This window comes from Mesoplodon bidens, assembly GCF_964165515.1.
Source record: "Mesoplodon bidens genome assembly, chromosome: 12".
NCBI classification, from domain to species: Eukaryota; Metazoa; Chordata; class Mammalia; order Artiodactyla; family Ziphiidae; genus Mesoplodon; species Mesoplodon bidens.
This window is the reverse complement of record NC_138168.1, coordinates 72,920,956-72,946,602: the sequence shown is the minus strand read 5'-3', so window position 1 is coordinate 72,946,602 and position 25,647 is coordinate 72,920,956. Positions and strand designations below refer to the sequence as shown.

The 25,647-nt window shown below is 46.1% G+C and overlaps 1 protein-coding gene across 3 annotated transcripts in view; it reads right to left on the bottom strand.

Annotated features, from left to right (window-relative positions):
- The window catches only part of PHACTR2 (phosphatase and actin regulator 2), a gene marked incomplete at both ends in the record, with an annotated part of 272,699 nt that extends 248,235 nt beyond the window's left edge, over positions 1 to 24,464 (bottom strand). For all 3 annotated transcript variants that reach the window (XM_081251385.1, XM_081251386.1, XM_081251388.1), the window contains one exon: positions 24,251 to 24,464. In XM_081251385.1, coding sequence (XP_081107511.1) covers positions 24,251 to 24,464 — 214 coding nt within the window. The remainder of the gene's footprint in view (positions 1 to 24,250) is intronic.
- Between the last annotated feature and the right edge of the window lie 1,183 nt (positions 24,465 to 25,647).

Below are 25,647 nucleotides of genomic sequence, written 5' to 3'. Positions count from 1 at the left end.
TGTTGAAATGAGATAAAAAATATTTCACATTCATTTTTACTTCCATATGTAATAAAAGCAATGCTATGTAAATAAGAGAAGGAAAACTTTTGGTGAGTTATTTTCCCTTAGGGCAACTCCTTCCTTCCTATCTGCTCTGTGTCTGATGTGAGGTGGCCCCGTCCTCGTGGGTGAGGCCCCCTTGTGGAGTAGTTAGCATGAAGAAGCAGGGATTACAGGACATATATACACTACCAAACCTAAGGTAGATAGCTAGTGGGAAGCAGCCGCATAGCACAGGGAGATCTGCTCGGTGCTTTGTGACCGCCTGGAGGGGTGGGATAGGGAGGGTGGGAGGGAGACGCAAGAGGGAAGAGATATGGGAACAGATGTATATGTATAACTGATTCACTCTGTTATAAAGCAGAAACTAACACACCATTGTAAGCAATTATACTCCAATAAAGTTGTAAAAAAAAAAAAAAAAAAAAGCAGGGATTACAGCCTCTATAGCATCCTGGACAGCTAAGAACCCTCTGCCATGCTGGAGGGTCTGAGGGTCTTCACACCCGCCGAGTTCAGAAGAGTTTGCAAGCACCATGTGGATGCCCTAGTTGAACAGCAACGGGACAGCCCCTACCCCCCCATGACTGGTAAGCCACAGCATCTCTAAGCGCTAAGACCATTGTCACACAGACAGGGAAACTGTGCTCAGGAGACCAGAACCTCCTGAGAGAGGCAGAATGGCTCACCAGCAGCACACACATCATGCCAAGGTCAGAAGGAGGTCAGTCCTGCTGCAGCTCCTTCCACTGCAATGCCTGCCTGCGTCTGCTGTGTGCGGGGCCTGGGCCAGGCTGGCCGCCGGCTGAGCCTAACTGGTCCAAGACTGATGAACCCAGCCCGGTGGCCAGCTTCAGGAGTCTGGCCAGATCATCACTTAAAGCTCCCCAGAATTCTGACTGGTCCTAAGCCTGGAATTCCTAGCAAATCTTGATGTCCCCTTCCTCCCCCTCCTCACCTCCGATCTCACACACACACACACACACACACACACACACACACACACACACACACACACCCCTAGACTCCCTCTCATCTGTGTACCCACACTGCTCCCTTTGCCTGGACCTCTTCTCCCTTATCTGGCAAGCACCCACTTAATCCTTCACGACTCAGCTCAGCATCCATCACCTCCTCTGGGGGGCCTCTCCTGACAATTCCAGTCCACGTCAGGCCTCCCTCCTACGGTAGCCCATATTGCACTATGTGGAAAGGTAACAGAAGTAGACTAGTCAGAGGTCTGTTCATGCCACAGAAATAAGCTCCTAGATACAGGGACTAACGATGTCTTACTCATATTTGTGCCTCTAGCACCTTCCCCGCAGCAGATTCTCAATCGGGGCTGATCAAATGAATAAATGGATAAATGGTAGAATCAAAGAGAGAGAGCTCAACACAGTTGCCCTAAACTAATCAGATTTCTAGTCATTTTTAATTGGCTACTAGTCACATGGTTCACAGATGAATCAGCCTGATTTCAGATGCAGAATTGAACACTTGCTTCAGTTTCTAATCAGTTAACTGATTGATCGGATCAATCGAACTGCAGGGCTCTTTTTTTTTCACTTCTTTATTGGAGTATAATTGCTTTACAATATTGTGTTAGTTTCTGCTTTATAACAAAGTGAATCAGGCTATACATATACATATATACCCATATCTCTTCCCTCTTGCGTCTTCCTCCCTCCCACCCTCCATATCCCACACCTCTAGGTGGTCACAAAGCATCAAGCTGATCTCCCTGTGCTATGCGGCTGCTTCCCACTAGCTATCTATTTTACATTTGGTAGTGTATATATGTCAATGCTACTCTCTCACTTCGTCCCAGCTTCCCCTTCCCGCCCTGTGTCCTCAAGTCTGTTCTCTAGGTCTGTGTCTTTATTCCTGCCCTGTCACTAGGTTCATCAGTACCATTTTTTTAGATTCCATACATATGCGTTAGCATATGGCATTTGTTTTTCTTTCTGACTTACTTCACTCTCTATGACTCTAGGTCCATCCACCTAACTACAAATAACTCAATTTCACTCCCTTTTATGGCTGAGTAATATTCCATTGTATATATGTGCCACATCTTCTTTATTCATTCATCTGTCGATGGACATTTAAGTTGCTTCCATGTCCTGGCTATTGTAAATAGTGCTGCAATGAACATTGTGGAGGGCTCTTTTTATAAAGATAAAAATTCTGCAACATACTTTTCCCCCCAAATCTATCTCCATAAGTAGAATTATTTAAGGGATTGATTTTAATTTTTAAAAAACAATGAATTCTATTTTAATAAATAATACTACGTAATATTTACTAAAAATGTTAAAAAATATCAAGTACGTATTTTCTTCACATAATTCCCATATGTATAAGAATTCTACATCTTCATAATGTTTGCATAACAATCCTGATAATCCCTGTTCTAAATTTTTTCTGAAGTACTGGGAAGTAACTGGTAACATCTGCTATATGGTAAAGTATGAAGGGAGAGGAGAAGGAGTTATCTTACATGCTCATAAATGAATTATATTCAGTTCCTTCCTCCATTGTCTCTTCCTACTTCAGACCCAGGCGGAGTGAGGGGTGTGGTGGGAGGGAGAGACGTCAGGGTAGAGTTACCATTGATATACATAGTATAGCAAACTAATAAATAACCCACGAATCTTCCCCTTCTCCTTTTCTTCCTTTCTCCTGACATTTCAGCAGTAGGATTCGTAACGATTTTGAAACAGCCTGGTCTCACATTAGATCCAGGGGATGCTGACTCTGAATTCATAATGGTTCAAGAGACGTGGCTGGAGCTGACCCACTAGATCAGGTGCAAATAAAAAGCAGATGCCTGCAACGAGGATGTTTCAGCCAAGACCCAAAGCTACCCCAAAGCAACAGAGTATGAGGACACTTTCCCTCTCAGAACAGTCCTCTATATATTACAGTGGGGGAAAGCCTTGACTCCATTCCAGGAAACCTTCACAGACCATTAAAGAGAAGGTCATACCTTATCTGGTCCAGCACCTCTCCAGTCACCCCATATGTGAGAGAAGGCCAAAGATGGGCTGGAAGTGGCTGAAAGCCACTATAATCTGCCAAGCAGCCCTTTCTTTCATTGGTCTTTGTCACAGACCTCCCCTCCCCCCAGGGAGGGGGAGACACCTAACACACACCCAGGCATTCCAGCTGCTGGTCCAGTTTGCAGTGAGGTCCTGGAACTTCCTTCAAAGGGCTAAGAGTCAATCATACCTGTCTACTCAAAGACCAGTTCAGAAACAAATAGCATTCACTAGATTTTTGTAAGACGACCTCTACTTCTTTGCATTATAAAAACAGCCTGAATCTACCTTGGAAATACATAATCTACTTACATATCCTCTTTACCTTCCTCTGCCCAGAATATTACTAAGAAAAAATGATAAAGATGATAAGAATAAGTAAGATAGTGAGCTTCCTGGTCTCTCCATCATGTGGCCCCAAAAGTGAACATGAACATGAAAACATTTAATTTGGTCCTTATGATAGATCTGACATCCTCAACTTACGTTTTTAAAACCTAATACTATTACTACTGAACATTTCTAATGCTGATAGAACATTGTTTATACGGTAAAGGGAAGAAGTAAGTGAACTGGAGATTTGAACATTTTGGAGAAAAAAGGATGGGTAACTTTTTCTCTCCCTATGATATTGTTATACGTGAGTAAAGGGAGATGTTTACATTTTTATTTTATCAATACAATGTTTCTCTTAATTCTCTTTCAACCTATGGGTTCCTGATTTGGGGCAAAAATAAGGACATGAGACATGAGGGAACAAGGAAGATGTCCCTGGGGCAGCACGGTGGGTGGGGCCAAGGGAGGCTCAGAGGAAAGAGCTCACGTGGGGCGGGGCGGGGGATGGTGTCTCCTGAAGCCAGTGAGGCTGAACCAGACACGAGGGACCCTCTCCATCCTTCAAGTGTGTTTCTAGGAAGGAAGGAGAAAAACAAAAGCAGCACTGGGGAAGGGTGCTTCTGGCAGCAATGTGCAGACTGTGCTGTTCCAGCTTGTTCCATGGACCCTTGGCCTAAATTTGACCTGTTCAAGCACATGGTTACCTTATGTTTCTACTCACAAGGCATCACCTTTATGTTTCTTTCAGAGTCCAGGCGAAAGAAACGACACATCTACATTTCCAAGGCTGCAGCATGCTAACAGGGGAGGGGAGGTGGAGAAGCACAAGGAATGGGTGCCTCCAGGCCTGAGACAAGACCCTCTGGTAGGAGAGGCGGCCAAGGTAAAACAACTAGAGTCTGGAGGTGATAGGGACAGAGTAAAGGGACAAAGTAGGTGATTGAATAGTTAATCCCACTACGGGACTGTAAGCAAAGAAAAAAGTATGGGAGACCCCTGTAAATTACTGATCACTCAAGAAAGCAGGTTTGCTTAACCACAAAGCCGAGCAGGCTTGCTTAGCAACAAAAGCATGCAACAGAAGCATGAGACATGCCCCCAAACAATAAAACAGTGGTGGACTGAGACCCACATCCTGCCCAGTGAGCTCAGTAAGTTAATGATTCCTAGGACACGCTCCTCTGAGCACACTGAAAACAAAAATATAAGGAAAAGGTGACATTATCCTAAAACCTGAGATGAGTCACCATTTTTAGCATATGTTCCTGCCCTTCTGCTAATTTAAATAGCACCATGACAGTCCCAGCCTGACCATGTAGAGATAGGAAAACTCCCCCGCTGACACGGAGGAAGAACTAAGGATGCAAGCATGACGTCTACACAAGAGTGAGAAAGAAGGTGGTCTTCTCCCCCACCCCATTTTTCCTTTGATTATAAAACTGTAGCCCACTAAGTTCTCGGGACATAGCACTCTCTCACCTGCCTGCTTGTAAGCCTCACAAGCGTCCTATTTTAATAAATCGCTTCTTATCTATCAGTTTGCTTCTCGCTGAATTCTTTCTGCACTGACACAAAGAACCAGAGCTCCTTGGAGCCCCCTGACACACATTTCTGTGGTTTCAAAGGAGCTGGATCAGGCCCTGATGGCCAGGTCAGTTATCAAACATCCAGACCCTGTGCAGTAAGAGGGAGCTATCTCACCATCAGGCCACATCTCCCGCTGCCCACCTGCCTCTGGCACTCCCATACCCTTCTCTTTCCTCCTCCTCCAGTCCCCAACCAAGTGCCCACTCCCACAGATGTGGGAGTGTAAATTATCTCATTATCTGGTGTGGTGGCAGCAGCCTAAACTTGGAATCAGAAGACCTGGGTTGGGCTTCCCTGGTGGCGCAGTGGTTGAGAGTCCGCCTGCTGATGCAGGGGACGCGGGTTCGTGCCCCGGTCCAGGAGGATCCCACATGCCGCGGAGCAGCTGGGCCCGTGAGCCACGGCCGCTGAGCCTGCGTGTCCGGAGCCTGTGCTCTGCAATGGGAGAGGCCACAACAGTGAGAGGCCCGTGTACCGCAAAAAAAAAAAAAAAAAAAAAAAAGAAGACCTGGGTTGGAATCCCACTTGGCATTCATTGGCTGTATGACCCAGGCTACTTCTCACTTCCCTCATCTATGAGGTGGAAGAAATAAGAGTCAAACAGGGGACTTCCCTGGTAGTCCAGGGTAAGACTCCAGGCTCCCAGCGTAGTGGGCCTAGGTTTGATCCCTGGTTGGGGAACTAGATCCCACATGCATGCCACAACTAGGAAGTCCGCACGCCACAACTAAGATCCCGCACGTCGCAACTAAGACCCAGTGCAGCCAAAAGAAAAAAAAAGAAAAAAGAGTCAAACGGGAGTCCAAAATTATGAGGATTAAATATGTTAACAATGAACTTCTCTATAATACTACAGTTATGATGATGATTAAAGTAATTTACACAATGACCAATGTGAATGACCATCAAACGGCCTTTGTCCTTCAGGTAATATTTATCTTTAAGATGGAAAGTTTGTCAAATCAAATGAATCTCTCGTTGGTGAACTCTGCTTGACCAATTCTTCTGGCCCCCTTTAAGTGAGTCTGGGGCAAGTTGGCCCTTTCATTCTGGCCTCATTTTTATTTCAAAGACAAATATGGTTTCTAGGATGGAGGAAGACAAGCAAGCATCATTTCCATCAGTTACTGGCCCACTTTTTATACCCGGCACCTAGGTGCACCGGAGATGCTCAGACCAAAAGTCCATACTTAATGTCTTGAAATAAATAACTTTAAGGACTGAAGTCTGGAATGACCTGGGATTGGATGATCGAGTACCTGGTGTCATAAAATTCTGTTGAACAATCACAAATCAAAGCTGGGGAATTTGGTAATTATCTACAGAGAACAGAAACCTGCCTGAGGTCCCTGAAATCTGTTCCTTCATTAATTTCTTAAACACCTTGTTTTCACTGTCCCTTCTACTACTAACTTCCATGTAACATTACAAATAGATTAATTAGTGAAGTGTTTGGTTCCCTCCCTCCCTTCTTTCCTCCCTCCCTCCCTTCTTTCCTTCCCTTCCCTTTTTATCCTTTTTAAAATAATTTTGAAATACCAGCTTAAAACATCAGTTTAAAAAACAACAGTTTAAAAAAAAAAACACTAAATGTCAAGTGCCCTAAATTCTTTTGTGCCTGAGATCGTACTATATGACAAGAAACCATCCTGAGGTGATAATTAGATTTTATCTGTGCCTAGTGGTGGCAAGATGGGAGTAGGTGGGAGTGTCAACATTTGACCAAAACAAGGCAATTCACATGATTAGTTAGGGGGGAAAAATTACTCAGACTGGTGGCTGGGGTTACTATCTGATGAAGGAAATTCTGACACTCCGATGAAGTGGTCATATATTTTATTTGTCCCTCTATGGCCAGAAATTTAGGAATGCAAACTGGATCAAGAGGAAAAGCAGAAAGTAAACTGATACATGAAATGTAAACTCTTTCTGTTGGCGATCAGCGCGGTAGAGAGCAGAACAGACCAGAAAGACCTCACCCTCCCACTTCTTTTTTCCCACAAGTTTTCACAGATGGTTATATTAGTTGTTTCCAAACTTATACAAGGATTGGGGGGCTAGAGGCAATGAAATTTAGCAGCAGTGCTGGTGTTAAAGAGATAAGGCTTTGGCCCCAAGTAACACCTTTCAATCTGCCCGGGAACAACAATAGAAACTTGCTTCAGGCAGGGTGGTGTCCCACATTTTAACTTGCCCCCAGAAAATATCCTGAATTTCACAGATGTTCACAGTAACCTGACCTGATTGTAAATACCTTCTCTCTGTAATTCCCCCCTGGTTAAATGAAGTTATGCAAAGGCGCAGACAAAAGCAAAGCAGGAAGCCTCCCACACTAGAAATCGAAGATAAGAATCACAGAAGCCAAATGCCTTTTATTGAAGGGCATTTCAAAGCCAATGTAGACATATATGGCTACTTGTAAATCCTCCATATGTGTGTATAAACATGTACCTTCACACATCAAAACTGGATTTGTTCCTGAGCCACAGAAGGTACTGAGAACAAAGCAAAAGCAACCGAATTGTAGAAAATACATACTTGCAACGTATACAACAAAGGAGTACTACTTTTAATACCCCAAGAGCTAAGAAAGTAATACACTAGAAAAATGGGCAGAGGAAATGTATAGGAAGACCACAGAGGGGAAAAAATACAAATGGCTGATAACATAAACTACTTGCTAAGTACAGCAGTGATCACAGAAATGTAAAATTAAAGACAATCTATCCATCTTAAACTAGCAAAAGCTAAAAAATGTTAATAGTTTCCGGTCCTGGGGAGGGTATGGGGAAACAGATACTCTCACTCTCTCCTGGGAGTTTACATCTGTACAGACTTTAGAGGAAAATATGGTAGTGCCTGTTAGATTTTTTTTTTATTGGAGTATAATTGCTTTATAATGTTGTGTTAGTTTCTGCTGAACAATGAAGTGAATCAGCTATACGTAAACATATACCCCCTCCCTCTTGGACCTCTCTCCCCCCTCCCCCTCCCCCATCCCACCCATCTAGGTCATCACGGAACACCAAGCTGATCTCCCTGTGCTATACCGCAGGTCCCCACTAGCTATCTGTTTTTTTTTTTTTTTTTCTTTTTGTGGTATGCGGGCCTCTCACTGTTGTGGCCTCTCCCGTTGCGGAGCACAGGCTCCGGACGCGCAGGCCCAGCGGCCACGGCTCACGGGCCCAGCCGCTCCGCGGCATATGGGATCCTCCCAGACCGGGGCACGAACCCGTATCCCCTGCATCGGCAGGCGGACTCTCAACCACTGCGCCACCAGGGAGGCCCTAGCTATCTGTTTTACAAACGGTAGTGTATTTATGTCAAACCTAATCTCCCAATTCATTCCACCCTCTGCTTCCCCCCTGATTACCTTTGACTTGGGCATCTTCTCATGGAAATACACCCACATATTCAGAAAGATATACACGTCCAAGGTTCACTGAACGTTGTTTGTAAAATCAAAAATGCAGGGGAAAATGCAATGTTTATCAATAGGGAAGTGCTTATACAAAATATGATACAGCTAGACTGTGAAATTTTCTGCAAACTTTAAAATGAGTGAGAGAAAATTGTGTATATTGACATGAAAGCACGTCCAAGAAACTTTTGACTAAAAAGTGCAGTTTGCACAGATTATGCATCGCATAATTCCAAATGTGTGAAGAAAAAAATGATTCCGATATATTCCTGTGTATTTCCATAGAAGTAGTCTAAAAGGACACCAGCTGAAGACAGGTGAGGTTGGGGGGATGGGAGAGGAATTACACTTCTTCTTTCATACGTATCGGTATCAAGAATGTATTGTGTATTTTAATGATGGAAAAAATATAGATTGATTTTGCTGAGGCTGGAAAAGTGGAAAACGTTGTTCTGTAATCTCAGCATGAATTGCTGGGGGCAGATGAGGAGGTGTGAAGGTCATTGATTAGTTCGGCTACTTTCACAGGACATTTAAAGTGCCCCGCTAATTTGCTAATTACTGCCCAGTAACTAAGGGGAGTGGGAAAGAAGAGGAGACATCGCAGCCCTGTCAGACCTGTGGCCTCACTCTTCAGCGGCGATTGGTATGAAGCAGTTGTCTCCCCGAGTTCACTTTCCACATTTGCTTCATCAGAGAACACGGCACGCCTCGGCCCAAGCCCTCCACTGACTTCCCACCTCACTCAGAAGAATCGACATCCGTATACAACAGTCTACAGAGGCCCATGGCCTCCTACTGTTCTTGTCAACACACTTTACCCTTCGGGCCTCTTTTCTGTTTCTCAGGCACAGAAAAAATCCCTGCCTCTGAGCCTTCGCCCTTGTCTTCCCTCTGCCCGGAAGGCTTTTCCCTCAGGTTTCCCCAAGTCTCTCACCATCACTTCTCTCAGAGTTTTCCTCCAGTGGTGCCTTTTAGTGAGGCCCGCATTGACTACCACATCTAAGGTTGCAATCTCCGTACCTCCACCCCAAGATTCCCTGTCTCTCCCACACTTTATTATCACCATCTGTTATTTTTTAATTGTAGTTTGTTTATTTTGTTTACTGTCTCTCTCCAATGACAAAGATTCTCTCCATGGCCAAACTTTAGCCAGGCTCCTCTGAGCCCTCTTCTTGACTAGGCCTCAATCTTAGCCTGTAAATATCTGAACAAACGCTAATGTTGTTTCTAATAGCTCAAGGCTGCTTCCCTAGGATGACCCCAGTCCCCCTTAAAGTGCCTGCCTGAGAAAACTCAAGGCTGCCAAAGAATTTACTATTTGTTCCAACCAATCTGAAGATAGGGGCCCCTGGCTCCCAGCCTCTTTGGGAGGGTAGGAGCCTAACTTCCATAAGTGATAAGGAATGAGCACCAGCGAACAAGCCCAAACTAGTTTCACATGGACCAACGCCCCTTTTTCACACTTTTTGTAATTTTTCAACTTCCTGACCCTACTGAGTCCCTGCCCACTCCCCTCACTACTCCCTCCTTCTTCCATTTTTAAAAGTTTTTATATAACACACACACACACACACACACACACACACATACATATATTTTGGCTGCGCTGCACGGTTTGTGGGATCTTGGTTCCCTAACCAGGGATCGAACCTGTTTCCCCTGCAGTGGAAGCATGCAGTCCTAATCACTGGACCGCCAGGGAATTCCACCTCCTTCTCCCTTTAAAACACCCAGTCACCTCTGTACAAACTGAAGTCAAGTTCAGTCCATCCTGGACTCTTTTCCCTGTTCCTTAGAATGTTACTGCTCACAATCTGTCCTTCCCACTTTCACTAGCATCAGGCTTTGTTTATGTTGAACATTCCCCACTGTAATATAGGCTCCAAGGGCTGGATTTTGCTTTCTTACTGGCACATAGTAGAGACTCAGTAAATACCTGCTGAACATCACTGATGGACGGACAAACGTGCGTGGGTTTTAGTCCTACAGGCACATCTCCAGGCTGGGATCAGCATGTTTAAGCTTTTGGATGCAATATATTGCTCACTTCACTCCTTAAATACCTGGCAAGTGACAGGCGCCTGACTATCATAGATCATTCCAGTCTTCCTACACTTCCTACACTTATCTTCCATTTGTTTTTAATCCTGATAGAGCACCATCTGCTACATGCTTAATATCCTTCATAAACGTATATACGACTGAGCACAGAATACCATGCTAACGAACGATTATTGAAAAGTACTGTGTGAAAAGTATCTGCTTCACAGAAAGACTTTTGTTGTTGACGGTTATTTCCTCTACTTCCCACCCTTTATTTCCACCTATGGCCCTGGTGTTGAAACTACCCTTCAACCCAATTCCCCCCGTGCCTCTCTGGGTCTCCATTCCCCAAACTTCAATGAACGTGCTTTGGCTATGAATTCCAGTAACTTTTTTCTGATGCAATCCAATGATGTCTTTTCAGTGTTTATTCTTTAGGTTCTCTAGGTGATCTGAGTGCTGCTAACCGACCTCACTATACTCTTTCTCCCTTATCCGTCTCATTTTTTCCCAGCTGTGGCTTCTCACCACTTTTAGGTGACTGCAAGCTGTCCCAAGTATAATCTGTCACTTCCCACACATGCTTTATAAGCAACTACTATAAGTGAGGTAGTATGGAGATTACAAAAGTCTAATACTCAAATGCTGCACTCAAAGACATCGGAGACAGTCTACACTCATATGAGAAGTTAAAGTTTACTGCACAGTGGTTGCTTTAATAATTATTTGTTGAATGAAGCGGTTAAGTAGGAAAATTCTGGCACTATCCAAGGCAATAATAAACTGCTCCATGACCGACACAGTAAGTCAAAGTTCTCCATTTAGAGCTGTGGCTTCTCCCCACTGTTATACTTCTCACTTCTAAAGGGTATTTTCTGTGGGGAGGATTGTAACATCAACCACAGCTGACTAAACTAACGTATCTGCTTATTACATCCTCAAATCTGCATATTTCCCAGCATCCTTGTGATTCTCAGAGGGACCACCAACATTCTGATCCTCAGGTACATCTTAGCATCTGCAGTCTCCTTGGAAGGAGGTCCATGCCCCGCCCATCAGGGCAGAAGTTCCTGAGGCCTCCCTTCCTTCTCACATCCATGAGAAGCCCTGGTCTGGGCATCAATAACCTGAACTCCAGTCCCCTTCAGCTCTTCCCTCTTCTCTACAAAAGGCATCACAGACGCTGAGAAATGAGGAATGAGAAATGTCAAGCTTTACACGGATGTAAAGCTTTTCAAACGTGCATATTCATCATCTACTCTTGTCTTTACATGTTTGGAATAATGCCATCTCGAAAACGGATTTGAGTCATAAGTTTCCAGTGATGAAAGTGTTTTAATCTTAGGTTAAAAAAAAAAAATTCTGGGTCAAAGTTTAAAATTCTGGGTCAAAGGGTGCGAACTTCCAATTATAAGGTAAATAAGTCCTGGGGTGTAATGTACAGCATGGTGACCATAGCGAACAGTACTGTACTGTGTATTTGAAAGTTGCTCACAGAGTAGATCTTAACAGTTCTCATCATGACAATAAATTTTTTTGTAACTGAAGGCAGGGATGGATGTCAACTAAACTTGTGCTAATCATTTCACAACACATACATACATCGATCATTATGTTGTACACCTAAAATTAATACAATGTTATATGAAAATTATATCTCAAAAAAGATTCTATCCCCATCTCTTCATCCTACCATCTGAAAACCCGCTAGACACTAGACGCATAAAGCCTTTACAGATAAAATCCCAATTTACATGGGTGCTCTTGAAGCAAAATATCCTGCATGGGTGGAAGTTCTAAAGGCTCCTCTTGCTAAATCTTTCAGAGCTTCCACCTCTTATAAATAATACATAGTCGGGCTTACCAAACAGGAAAGCAAGAGTAGACTTTCAAGCAGTATAGAAGTTTCCACAGACGGAATTGTAAGCTACATTAGTGCTAGAAGGAAGCCATCCTTAAAGCAGTTGACAAGCCCAGTGGAAGCTCTCCAGAGGTTTGCTCCTGAAAGCGTGGTTCATGGGCCAGCAGCATCAGCAAAACTTAGAAGCCTATAAGAAAATGCAGAAGCTCAATCTCCACCCCTCCTGAATTGCAACGAGACCCTCAGGTGATTCATAAGCACAGTAACGTTTGAGAAACTGGATACTGTAACCCTGTCACCTAAATCAGATGTGGACTCAGGTGAGAGCTCTGGTCAACAGGCCATTACAGCAGGTTGATGTGAGTTGTCCACTGATGCACTGAAGCATCACCCCTTCTAGAAGAAAATGGTGGACTTAGTGCTTCCGGGGTGGGGGTCTGACTAGGACTCTAATTTTTCATCGTTTGTGGTATGCCTTTGTTGCTTGTTGGCTATGAGCAGAGCGGCAAGGTGATGATGGCTGAAAACCACAGCCTGGGATTAAGGGCTTCCTTGCTGGGGCACAGGGACCAGCTGAATCATATCGAGACACCTCCACCCCCAGCCTCAGTAAGAGTCTAACACAGGTGAGGGCCTGCGAACATGAACATCAAGGGACGCCTTGGAGGGAGGGGGCTCAAAGAGCAGCAGTTAAAGTATGTGTGTGCAGAAACAGAAGGGAGGAGTGGCAGCCAGGCCGCCCAAAGCGGGACGGTGGGATGGGGGGACATTTACACTCAGATTTTGATGCACAAGGTAAGTTTTTCGGCTTTCTTTTTTCTTTCTGCAGCTTTCTGGCAACTGCTGGTCCCTCCGCTGTATCTCTGGGCCTGGGCAGACACTCCTATCTTGCCATTGCCTGAGGCCACAGGCATTTTTCATATCCCAGCCCACTGGGAATTTGTCAGCTGCCTAAAGAAACATCATCCCAGTGAAAAACTACCAATCTTTATCTGGATAATTGCATGTGATGTAATGCCAACCCTAAACCTATGCTAAGAAATGTTTTATCAGATCAGGCCAGAGGAATGCCATCCCACACCCCAAACAGGCCCCAGAAGCCAGGGTCACCCTCTGGGAGAACATAATCCACAGAGAGCCAGGGTTTGAATCAGCCTCACTGCCTCAGAGTTCCATTAGGAAAGAGGCACAGGCCTGATCTGCTGTGTGAGACCCACTGTGAAAGCTCCTAAAGGAATGCGGGGTGGAGGATGTCTGGTAAATGACCAATGAGGGCTGGATGGAAATACAAGGGGCCTAGGTGGCACCACAATTATGCGCACCCTACAGCTGGTGTGGTGGCTGTGGAGGGAGACAAGGGGTATCCCATCAACTGGCCAAGAGAGAAGATTGTCTGTCTTCACACCCAAACCATCTCGGCCGTGTACTTCACACTCCTCAACCCATAAGATCCGCCCTTGTGACCCACCCCTCCAACAGGTGTCCCCACCCTGTACCCCGGCCAACGACTTCCACCATCCTGCTACTCTTACCTTGTTCCCTAGGAAGATCCCTCTTTCTTGCTTCCTTCCCCATAACTCCAAAACACCCGGCTGTGCTGTAGACAATCCGCTTCATCATAGACAACTGTTTCCTTATTCAATCCAATTTTATTACCCCACTCTTTTTTTAGTTAATTTATTTTTTAATTGAAGTATAGTTGATTTACAATACTGTGTTAATTTCAGGTGTGCAGCATAGGGATTCGTTTTGGGTTTTGTTTTTGTTTGCAGATTACATTCCACTGTAGGTTATTACAAGATACTGAGTATAATTTCCTGTACTACACAGTAAATCCTTATTGCTTATCTAGTTTATGTACAGTAGTCTGTATCTGTTAATCCCATATTCCTTATTTGTCCCTCTCTCCACCCCACCCTTTTTCTTCTTTCTGACCTTAATAGGCATTTGGCTTTTTTCAGTGGCTCTTTCACTTCCCAGAAGCCCAGGAATTCCTCACTTTACTGGTTCCCTGGTACACTGAGGTAATGGATACCGTTGGTGTGTTTTCCCATCCTAACCATCTCTAATCTAAGAACTATCCTGTCCGCACCTATAAGAGTGCGTTCCAGCAGCCTTGCTTGTCCCATACAATGGATATAGCTGTTTATGGGAATGGCTACCTGACCCGGGCTGGGCATTTGGAATTGGATCCAAGGACACCAAGGGGTCTCTGTTTGCTCTAACTGAAGACGTGTGAATGCGGAAACTCTGAGGAAATGCGTGCTTGTAATAGCAGAGAATCTGGTATGGCTGGATGCATGGATGGATGGATGCAAGGATGGATGGATGGGTAGATAGATAGATAGATAGATAGATGATAGATAGATAGATAGATAGATAGGGGAAAAAAAGTGATGGAGAGATGGTGAAAGAGTGCCCTCCTTGGCCACAGGCAACTTATCAGCTCCTGGTTCTGGGTCCTCATGATACACAACTCTACTTATTGGTTTTGAACTGCTCTTATATCCTTACACAAACAAAAACAAAAACTTCTTTCGAACAAGGGAGTCTCTATTCCTGACTAAGGAAAACTGTTCATTTTGAGCAAATCCTTGCTATCACTTAATACTCTTCTCATTCCTGCCTTCCTGAAGCCCCTCCCACAAGCGTCACATGGTCTCCTTTACTTTCTTAACCTCAGAGTCACTACGTTAATGGCCCAAACTGACCTGCTTGGTTACCACACACTAAATCGAATGGTTATATATTCTGGGGGTATGAAGTATTACTATAAAGTAACATGAATGACTCAGATGTCCAAATGATTGTTATTCCCACCAAAATAATCATGCTGGGAGACAGTATATGTATTCCCACAATGTGGCCACTATCCTGGCCATTTCTGGAATGTCTCTTCAAATCTTCCCCACTGACAGCAAATCCATGTCTCTGAAAGTTAGACATGATTTTTAGAAAGAGCTACAGTCATGCTGTAACCAGGGAAAGTGGATAAAATGAGGGAATGAATATTTTAATCATAAAGCTTTTGTTAGAAACACTGTTTTACCCGGCAGAATCCTAATTGAAATAAGCATATCTTCCCTAATTGGAATAAGTATATGACAATTCTAAAAGATACCATTCATTTGAAGACATAAGTTCTATTACATTTATTAAATACAAATCATGTTCTTTGTCATCATCAAATCTTTCTGTCCTCTTCATCTAGAGAAGCAGCAATCAAAGATTTATAAAGCCCAGTAGGTTGGAGAAGAAGGATTTGACAAATGTCTGTTATTGATGTTTAGGTTACTCAATTATTATCTAATAGAAATGAGACCCATAAAGAAGATGTCATTCAGGTAGGTTAAAATATACATGAAGGCCAAAGATTACAGACCAACCTGATGACCTGAATCAGGGCCATAAATTATACGTCACACGCTTAAAATATGTGAGCTGCTGATCCAGAATTGAAGCATCACACCGATGATATTCCCACCCTAGTCACAGCCCTGAGCTCTGGGGATAGATAATGCACTTTTCTTTAAGTCACAAGTTTCTTCCTGTTATGAGGGGTAAGCAATAGCTACTTTTCCTCAAGCCTTCATAGAGGCATCGAGAAACTGCTAAGTAAGGTATATAAATGTCAAGTTTTAGCCAATAGGTCACGCAGTGAGCTAGATCTCAGAAACCTGTCTAAAGCAAGCCTTGCAACCCACTTCTCCGTGCAAATTTCAGCTACTATGATCAAAGATAATGAGTCAGCCAGTAGGTGTTTTAAAAACACTAAAGCTGCTTCAGGGCTTTCTTCCTGAGCTTCACTGTAACTGAAACTACACTTGTACTCTGAGACAAGATATGGTTCCTGGGCATGAATTACACACATGACTCCAAGATTGAGTCGTTTTAGGTTAAAAGGACGCACCTCAGTGATGATCACTGAAGCATGCTTGCCTGAAAATACAGGATCCCAGAATCCCGTTACAGTTAATCCAAATTTGTTGTTTATACTAGAAACCTGAAGTGTTGGATAGACCTTAAAATAGACAGACAACTGGCTGGGGCCTGAAAATGACCTTTTGATGGAAACATGTTTATTCTGATGATCTCAGAATAGTATTTGTAGAGTAAAACATAACTGGATTTCCTCCCTGGTGGTGGGGTACATATGAGTCGCTTTCCCTGAGTGGCGATGGCTGTGCACTAAGGTTCTATTAGGTAAGGAAAAGAGCGTGAGCTTTGAAGTCATAAAGATGTGAGTGTCTGTTCTACTACTTCCCTGCTACCTGTGGGACTGGTTGGGTTATTCCATTTTTCTGAAGCCAGGTTCCTTATCTAAAAAGCGGAGCTGATACTTAGCTATGTCACAGGGTTGCTAGATAGATGAAATGTGATAGCGTGTATAAATATGCAGGACTGGATTCACGTTAAAGTTCACTTCCATCTAAGCTCGCTTGCCTGCACTCTTGCATCCAACACCCAGCACTGCCCTGCAAGGAGGCTGCAGAATCCCCTACACCAGACCAAGGCTGGACTGACATTCACGACCTCGCTTTCACAAACTACTTTTATGAAGATACTGTGAAGCAAGGTTCACACAATACTCCCAAGGAAGTGCTCAGGATTTCATCAATAGCTCTTCAAAAACACTCTAGTTAATTTTGGGGTGTGTGTGTGTGTGTGTTTTAAACATTTGGAAATCATAGCTTCTATCCAACTTTCCGTTTATATTTTTTATCACTTCGCCTAGTTGTTTTGTTTTTTCTGCGGTACGCGGGCCTCTCACTGTTGTGGCCTCTCCCGTTGCGGAGCACAGGCTCCGGACGCACAGGCTCAGCGGCCATGGCTCACGGGCCCAGCCGCTCCGCAGCACGCGGGATCCTCCCGGACCAGGGCACGAACCCGCATCCCCTGCATCGGCAGACAGACTCTCAACCACTGTGCCACCAGGGAAGCCCAAGCCTAGTTTTTTGATTTATGACTTCATGTCAAAAGAACTGACTTTTAGGGAATTCATGCATTAAGTCCATAAACATTTAGTAAGCACGTACTATATACCAGGCCCTGTATCTGGCACTGAGAATGCAAAAATCAATTAAACATAGTTTCTGTTTTCAATGCTGTTACAGCACGAGGAAGGATGCACAGTTTACTACACCATAGTAAGTCCTGTAATAGACGGGTGCCCAAGGTGCCACCATTTACATGGCACTTTAAAGTCCAAAAGCACTTTCACAGTTTCAGCCTCACATGAACCCTACGAGCTAGGCGTTACCGTTACTAATCATTTCCAGGTCAGATATAAGGAAGCCAAGCGGAAGGACGGGGAGTAAGCCGACCAGGATCACACTGATAATAACCGTGATTCTGTGTCTCAAATCTCAGCTGGCTGTGTTCTCCCCACCATTGTCCCTCAGTGTCCATGTCAGAATACACTCCGAACACGCTCCCTATCAAGCTTGCAAATGCCTTACAAATGTCACCTAAATTGTGTCTCCCGGGAAGCATTCAGACACAGGAAGTTCTCATTCTCTGGCCTTGGCCCAGCACCCTAACCTCCCTTCTCTCCCCCAGGACCCTACTGCTGAGTGTTTTCTGATGATGCCGGGTTGTTTCGGGCCTTGGTGTTTTTTCTGTTCTCTTTCCTCTCCCCAAACACTCCTCCTCCATCTTCCTGTTCCTCCTCTTGCCTGGAGATAGTATAGGTTTCACCTCCTCCAGGAAGCCCTTCCTGATTACCCTCCCCCAAGCCATTTCCTATAGCTGAGCCTTCTAGGTTCTCCCCCAGGCCCGGGACTGGGCACAAGTCATAGCTCAGACTTGGTGGCACTGCCGTCATTGGTTTATTTGCCTGTCTTCCCCCCACTGTTCCTTTAGGGATGTCTTTACAGCCTCTGTGTTTAACCCACTAGCTGTTTGTTGACTGAATGAATGAAGAAAAAAATCAAGATATGCTCCCTCACCTAATGTACCACCTGCTGTGGCTGGAGCTCAAAACAAATCCACAGCTTTGCCGGCAGTCTCAGAGCTACTACTGAACTACTGATGCCAACTAGAGCCTCCCCAGTTTAGGTATAATTTGCTTTTCAGGCATCCTCTGAAAACAAGAACAAGAGTCATTACCACCATCACCAGTCATTTTTTGAGCATAAACATGGCAAATAACAATGGCTTAGACCACTACACATGCTTCTGTCTCTAGCCAGCCATATCCTTTCTGCTTTCATTCTTACTCCCCAAATTGCAGAACCATATCTGCTCATCTCTGTACACCCAGAGCCTAGCAGTGACTGGCACATAGCAGGCCTCACCTCGATAAATATTAGTTGAATGAATGAATGAAACTGCCCCGGCTCACTTCTTCCTAAGTGACCTTATTGGCACTAAGTGAAGACTTCACCCTCCAGGCCACAACTGGCTTGAGTTTGGGTGGGTATCAGATCAAGACAGACAATGTCTCTGTGACCTCTGTGTGACCTATGACCTATGGCTTTAAACAATTGATCTTTTCTAGGGAACTTGAACTGAAAAACACGAAGAAAGTTGTCCAGGTAAAATATGGACAAGAGCCAAGAGGAAGTGAAGGTAAGCTGTGGCAGGGAGGTAGGAGCTATGAGGTAGGGTTTGTGTAAGTAGATGGATGAGGAAGCACCCACAAAACAGATTCTCACCAGGAGAATCTGTTCAGATTAGGAAGCAGAGAAGCAAAGAGAAGCTGAGAGTCGGGGAGGCCGTGCCATCCCTGAGGAAGCGCTGGAAGAGAAAGAGGAACTGGTCCATAGGGCCGCCTCCGTTCCTGACAGCTCTCTGGTGTCAGATCCAGGTCAAGTGCAACCTGACTTAACAGGCATGGCCTTACCTAACAGGTGAAGATGATTTTTAGTGTTTCAGCCTCTGCTGCAGGGTAACAGGTGATGTTGAGTTTTAAAATGCCTTAACCTCGGGTACAGGATCATCTTGGCTTATATGGTGACTTTGTGAGCATTAGATAAAGGCACTCCTTCTGGGATGAAGCCTGACCAGTGGGCAGCTCCTAGCTGGATGGGAAGCCCACAGCCTTTGCACAAAGAAAAAGTTTCCCTTCTTGGAGGAGGTGGGGGCATGCAGGTCCACCCCAGACTGTATAGCTTGGCCAGGGCAGGGCACAGGCTGCATTGGAGCCCCCCTCGTCTGCTCTGCCCAGGCTGCCCTGCCTTTCCTGGCAGGATGGTTTTACTCTCCTGTGAGAAGGCAGAGACAGAAAGTACACCCAGAGCCAAAAGGTCTTTTTTTGGTTAAAAAAAAAAAAAAAAAAACCACCCTGAGTTATGTGAATGGAAAGTGAGCCAGCACCCATTGCTCCTGCCTAGGGCTGCTCCAGCCCCGCTGTGATCGGTGCCCAAGAGTTCCCTTGGGACCTCCCTACCCTGGCATGGCATGTCATTATGCTTTGGATAACAAAGGCTGAGCATGCAAACACCAACTGGAGTAGTTAGAACCATAGAGGGCAGTGGGAGGCACTCTGGGAGCACCGGCAAGGTGTGGACAACAAGGACTTCCCCCAATGGGACAGGTGACCATCAACCGCAGAACCCGTCATGGACAGCAGCACCTCGCGGCAGTGGCCAGGTAGTAGCAGGTATGGATGGACAGAACATCTCGGTTGACTAGATTCTCACTTCACTAGGCACTGAACACACCAGCGATGAAAGACTCAAGACAAAGATACTGGATTTGCCATTACCTACACACCTACGTATACTAGGGCAAAGGGATGCCGGAGGGATGAATCAGGGTACCAGAAGAGATGAGACTGTGTCTGTACACCAAGCTGACGAAATGGCCCATCTGCTCATACCTCCCTTTTTAAGGTGGCTCAAATGTTTTCTGTTCTGTGCAGCCCTACGTGCAAGACTAAGAGTCATAGCTTGAAGACAGCAAACGCCTCTTGGTACTCCTACAGCCGATGGGTCCAGCACAGCGCCTGGTACACAGTAGGTCCACAGTCAGTACTTGATGAAAGCTTACAATAGGAGTAAGTCCTGAACTGTGTCCTAAGGCTCTTTACTTACTAAACATTGGGCTTATCAGAAAAGACCATCAGAACCCGCTGAATATATTAAAGTTCTCAATGCAGAAGAAGATTGACCTGAAAATTAAGAGAACACCTGTCCATATATCATGAAAACCTTGCTTTGGGATTTGTTTTTTAATGGATAAAATACCACTTTATTTACAAAGAAATACTAGATTTTAAAAATCCACAACTTCTGTTGAATTCCAGAACAGTGAATTCAAAACCATAAGGCAATGTTTTTCTAAGCTCAATAACAGGGCTGATGTATCAATTCCAATTTTACTTCAGTTATATTTTTAAAATGTACTTATCTGAAAATATATGGCTTTCTTCACGTTTTGTATGGATTTTAAAATTTAAAACTAGAGATTTTGCTGACCAAGTACATGCATTTTTATCATGTGAAAAATTAACTATTCAAATCACAAGTTAAATAAAAGCCATTGAAGCCTGAGATGCTTTTCTTGACAAAAACCCAGTAATAAAGTACAAACAGAAAGTGGATTCTCTTGTGATATCTCCACAGCATCAATACAGTGCAAGTACAGAGCTGGTCTTTTAAAAATATTTTTTTGTATTGGATTGTCTCTTATTGGCATAATAGGCAAAAACTTCGAGTTTCATAGTTTTTATTATTCTTTTACGAACAGAAGGCCAGAAGGTGCTGGGATGTGGGGTGACAGATGGGGACGGCCGTTTGCTCTGCAGTGAGGCTCTTCTCTGACAACCCTTGGTGAACACTTTGCAGTCTTCTCCTCTCTCTCCTCCTCTGCCCGCTCCCAGCCACGCACCACTGCAAAGTTCCCTCCCCCCTCAGAACTCTCCCAAAGACTCCCACCAGATAATTAACTCATTATTAGAAATTAACCCTTGGGAAGGACTTACTGGCAACTAGCTGAAATCAAAAAAGGGAGTGAGAAAAGCCACTTGGGAGGTGGAAGCAGCAGAGGAGAATACCAGTAAGGATGTGAGAAGGTACCAAACCAAAGTCTTCAGCCTTACACTTGCCCAGGCCAACCCTGGTCACAATATCAAAACACATATGGCAGCAAGTCATGCTGATATACAGGCCATAGCACGGTGGTTCCCAAACCTTGCCTCACATTAGAATCACCTGATGCCAATTAAATCATTATCTCTGGGGCTGGGACCTAGCCATGAATTGTTTTGCTGTGATTTTGGTGGTGGTGTTTTTTTTTTTTTTTAACTCGCCAAGGGACTCCTATGTGTAACCAACTTTGCAAACCAGTGGCAGAGAGTAATGCTTCTCAAACGTTAATGTTCCTATAACCACCTGGGGATCTTGTGAAATGCAGACTGGGATTAAGTAGGTCTGGGGTAGGGTCCAAGATTCTGATATGACGCCACGGCTGCTGGTCTGGGGCTGGCTCTGGCCAGGCCACATATGATCTCGCTTTGGATACTGCCCACTTGTGTGCCCAGAACTTCTGGGGAGGGCCTAGAAACTGGGCTACCCTATGGTCAAGGAATGTTTTCACAAGAGGTTGTAACCTTCCTATTGTGTCTCTAAGACAATTCTGTTATCAGCCCAGTCATCTGGCTGATTCTCCATCCATCCAGCCTGGCTGCAGAGGCTGCAGGATTCTAGGGAAATACTGTGTGTGTGTCAGTGAGGGACCAACTCATTCGTTTTCTCTCTGACGCCTAAGAAATGCAAGGAGCTCCTCATCGCGTTTAGCCTGCTCTTAAAGAAATCCAAGGCTCAGTTCTGAAGATAAAATACACTCATGTAGAAGTTCACTCTTTCACACATGGGTCAGCATCGTGGGGTGCAGGGGACAACTCAGCTGAAAGTTGTCACTTCCTAATATCCTTTAAAAGTACACAGAAGGCATAGAGCTCTTGGAGGTAAAATAATTTTATAAATTGAAGTTTACAATTCACATGAGGGGCACTTTGCACATACACATTTAAAAAGTTTTTATTGTCCCTTTTCTACGTGTAGGCCTTGATTTCCATCTATGAAAATGAAAAATGGTGATACACGCTATGCTTATTCTGTCTACCGTCACCAACTGGACACATTTGCAGTTGCCTCTTTAGAGTCACCTGAATGGTTAATCTTTGTTAAAAAAAAAAAATCAATCAAGATTATCCAGGGGTCAAGTTCAGTCTGGCCAAGACATAAAAACCAGGAGGAAAAATACATTCAACTCAATACTTTCCACAATATCAATCTGACAGAAGATTCTTCACAAACATCCCATAACCTACATCCCACTACCTGTATTTAACAATTCCAACCAGCTTTAACCAAAGTGATCTGCGAAGTCAGATCAACAATACGTTTGATGTTTTTCTACATATACACGTTGTGCAGCAAAAGCGATATTACAAAAGTAAGAGGGGACTTCCCTGGTGGTCCAGTGGTAAAGAATACGCCTTATACCGCCTCACAACGCAGCGGACGCAGGTTCATCCCTGGTCAGGGAACTAAGGTGCCACAGGCCGCAGGGCAACTAAGCTCGCATGCCACAACTAGAGAGAGAAAAAAACCCGCACACCACAGCTAGAGAAGCCCAGGCACCACAAGGAAGAGCCGGCGCTCGCAACTAAGACCCGACGCAACCTAAAATAAATAAATAATAAATAAAGAAATCTTTTTAAAAATTGAAGAAAAAAAAGGAATAAGAAAGAGGGCTTTGATGGAAAACTGAGCTGGCTTGCCTGTGGAGTGGAGTCAGAGGTATGGAAATGTGCCTTTTTTTGAAGGGGAAACTAGGCTTCAGATCGGAGTGAGGTCGCCTGGGCGCTTCAAGGCCTGGCCCCCGAGCACAGAGCCTGAGGGAGTAGTGGTGGAGGGTAGGGCGTAAGCTCTGCACCATTACAAGGGCCTGTCGCTGCTACTGGTAGATTTGATGTTAGCTTCAGTCCCAGCTTCCCAGCTCTCACGCATCCTCCGGAGATTGCAAATCAGAAAACGATCTGCTGAAACTTAACAAGCCTGGTGGACTTTTAAAAACGGTTCTACAGTTCTTAGGAGAATGCTTTGTTGAAAAGCATTTTAAAATCATTAATTATTTAATCCCCTCATAACCTCCCCATGTGGTAGTTTCACACTCTCCTTCCCATTTTAAACACCGAGATGTGAGAGACAAGGTTAAGCGATTTGCCCCCACCCCCCTTACACAGCTCCGCGCTGGCAGCACCGCCCCGAGCAGTCGCCGGAGCCGGGGGTGCACACCGGGCAGAGGGGAACCCGCGGGCAGGTGCCACCGCAGAGGGGCTGGCTTCAGGCTTGGTCAAACCGTGAAGGATCACGGCCAAACTCTCACCACCACCTGCGTGGGGTTTTACAGGGAGGAAAAACTCATACTCCGGGTCCTCGGGCCAGCAAACCCCCAAGGAAGGCTTTGTTTCAGAAGCAGGAGCGGTTGGGAGGGTGTTCAAGACGCGCACTGGCCCAACCCCCCACCCCCACCGAGAGAGGACCGCACGCTTCCGAGGGACCAAAGTCGCGCTGAAGACCGAGGGAAGGCTCCTCTTCCCGATGCACAAGCCTAAAAACCAGAGCAGCCGGGGCTCCCCGGCGCCGCAGAGCCGCACGGCCGCGTGGGAGCGCTCCGCATCCCGGCGGGTGCGTCTCGCCCGGGAGGAACGCGCGCCCACCCGGAGCGGAGCATCTCCCGCCGAGGGTTCCGAGCCGCCGGCCACCAAGGAGGATAGCGGCAGCGGGGTGGGGGAGTTCAGCTTCTCCCAGCCCCGACCCCCACCCCTCCCCAGCCCCTCCTCCACTCCCGCCGCCAGCCGGCTGGGCCATTGCCCGCTGACGCCCCGGGCTGGCCGGGTCCCCATCGCAGCCACCTGCCCGCGCCGGCCCTACCCCCGGCCCCCAGCGCCCGAGCTGCCCTTACCTGAGCCGGAGATGTGGACCTGGAGCGGGCGGCCCCGACTCGAGCACGACGACAGGTCGCTCTGCGAGCGGCCGCGGGGATTCGGGTCTCCGGGCAGCCGGCGCAGGGCAGGCGTTGGCGGCCGGGCGGGCGCCTCGGGCTCGGGGACCTGGGCCGCCGCCTGCCCGGCCGGCTCTCCCGGGGGCTCCGCGGGGCTCCTGCCCGCCTCGGCCATCGGTTCCTTGCGGCCCGGAGCGCGGGGTGGGGCCGGCGCCGAGGACCGCGCTGCCCGGCGCGCGGCTACCCCGAGGCAGCGACAAGGGCGGGGAGGCTGGACGCCGGGCGCCGAGAAGCTGGTGGGGAGGGCGGGAGGAGGAAGAGGACAGAAAAGTTTGCACAGGAAGGAGCCGCCTACAGCCGGCTCTCGCTCCCGCCGGCGAAAGCCGCAGGGCTCGGAGCTGGGCCGCCCTCTGCGCCCGCGAACCTGCCCGCTGCTCCACCCCCCAGGGCCTGGGCACGGCCCTTTGCAGGATGGCAGCCATAGGGTGCCCTCTGGTCGTAACCCAGGTAGCAGGCCTCAGATTAATGGAGCTTGGGGCTTCAGGAGCTGGGATGCAAGGTCAAGGTTAACAATACTATTTTCATTAGGGGTGGGGGGCACGCGGTGGGCGGGGGTTTTGAGGAAGGCCAAGTACACACCCTTGAGCGCCCTGTAATGGAACCGAAATGATCATACCTAGTTTAAGGATGCGAAACTCGAAACTGCAACGCCAAAGGGCACTGGACTTGCTGGTGCGTTCGTGACCCATCCTGGAGACCCTTAAGTCGAGGCCAGTGACCTTCGCCGCTCACCCTTTACCCTCGAAGCCCTCTCTGCCTCCAACCTTTGCCCACATTCCTGGGTTTCTGTCTGCTGGGTAGACTCGTAGGTTATGTTTAAAAGGCCAGGCTTCCAAAGGACGGAATAAATTAACACAGATTGGAGGTCTCAGTCAAAGCTTTCTAGTGGAAAGACTGGTCTCTCAGCTGCTGTTGATTGGAAATCAGTGAGTTACCACCATGCCTTGTATGATTGCTGATTCAGCTGGTGATTTCACAACCTAAGCTTTATCAGTTTCACGATTAGGCCCCTAAGTTGTGACTTGCCCAGAATCACACTCAGGAGCCACCACTCCTGAAAGCTCATGGCAGGGGACAGAGGTCCCTGGGTTCACCCACAGGCCTTAGAGAGGCAGCGAGAAGAGAAGGAGATTGGGGGCTGGGGGTGGGAGGAGGGTTAGCCTTTAACACTGATTGACACACACACCCATATTCCAGGTGTGATGTCAGACACTTTGCACACATGATATCTTTTAATAAATAAACCCTAGGGCTTCCCTGGTGGCGCAGTGGTTGAGAGTCCGCCTGCCGATGCAGGG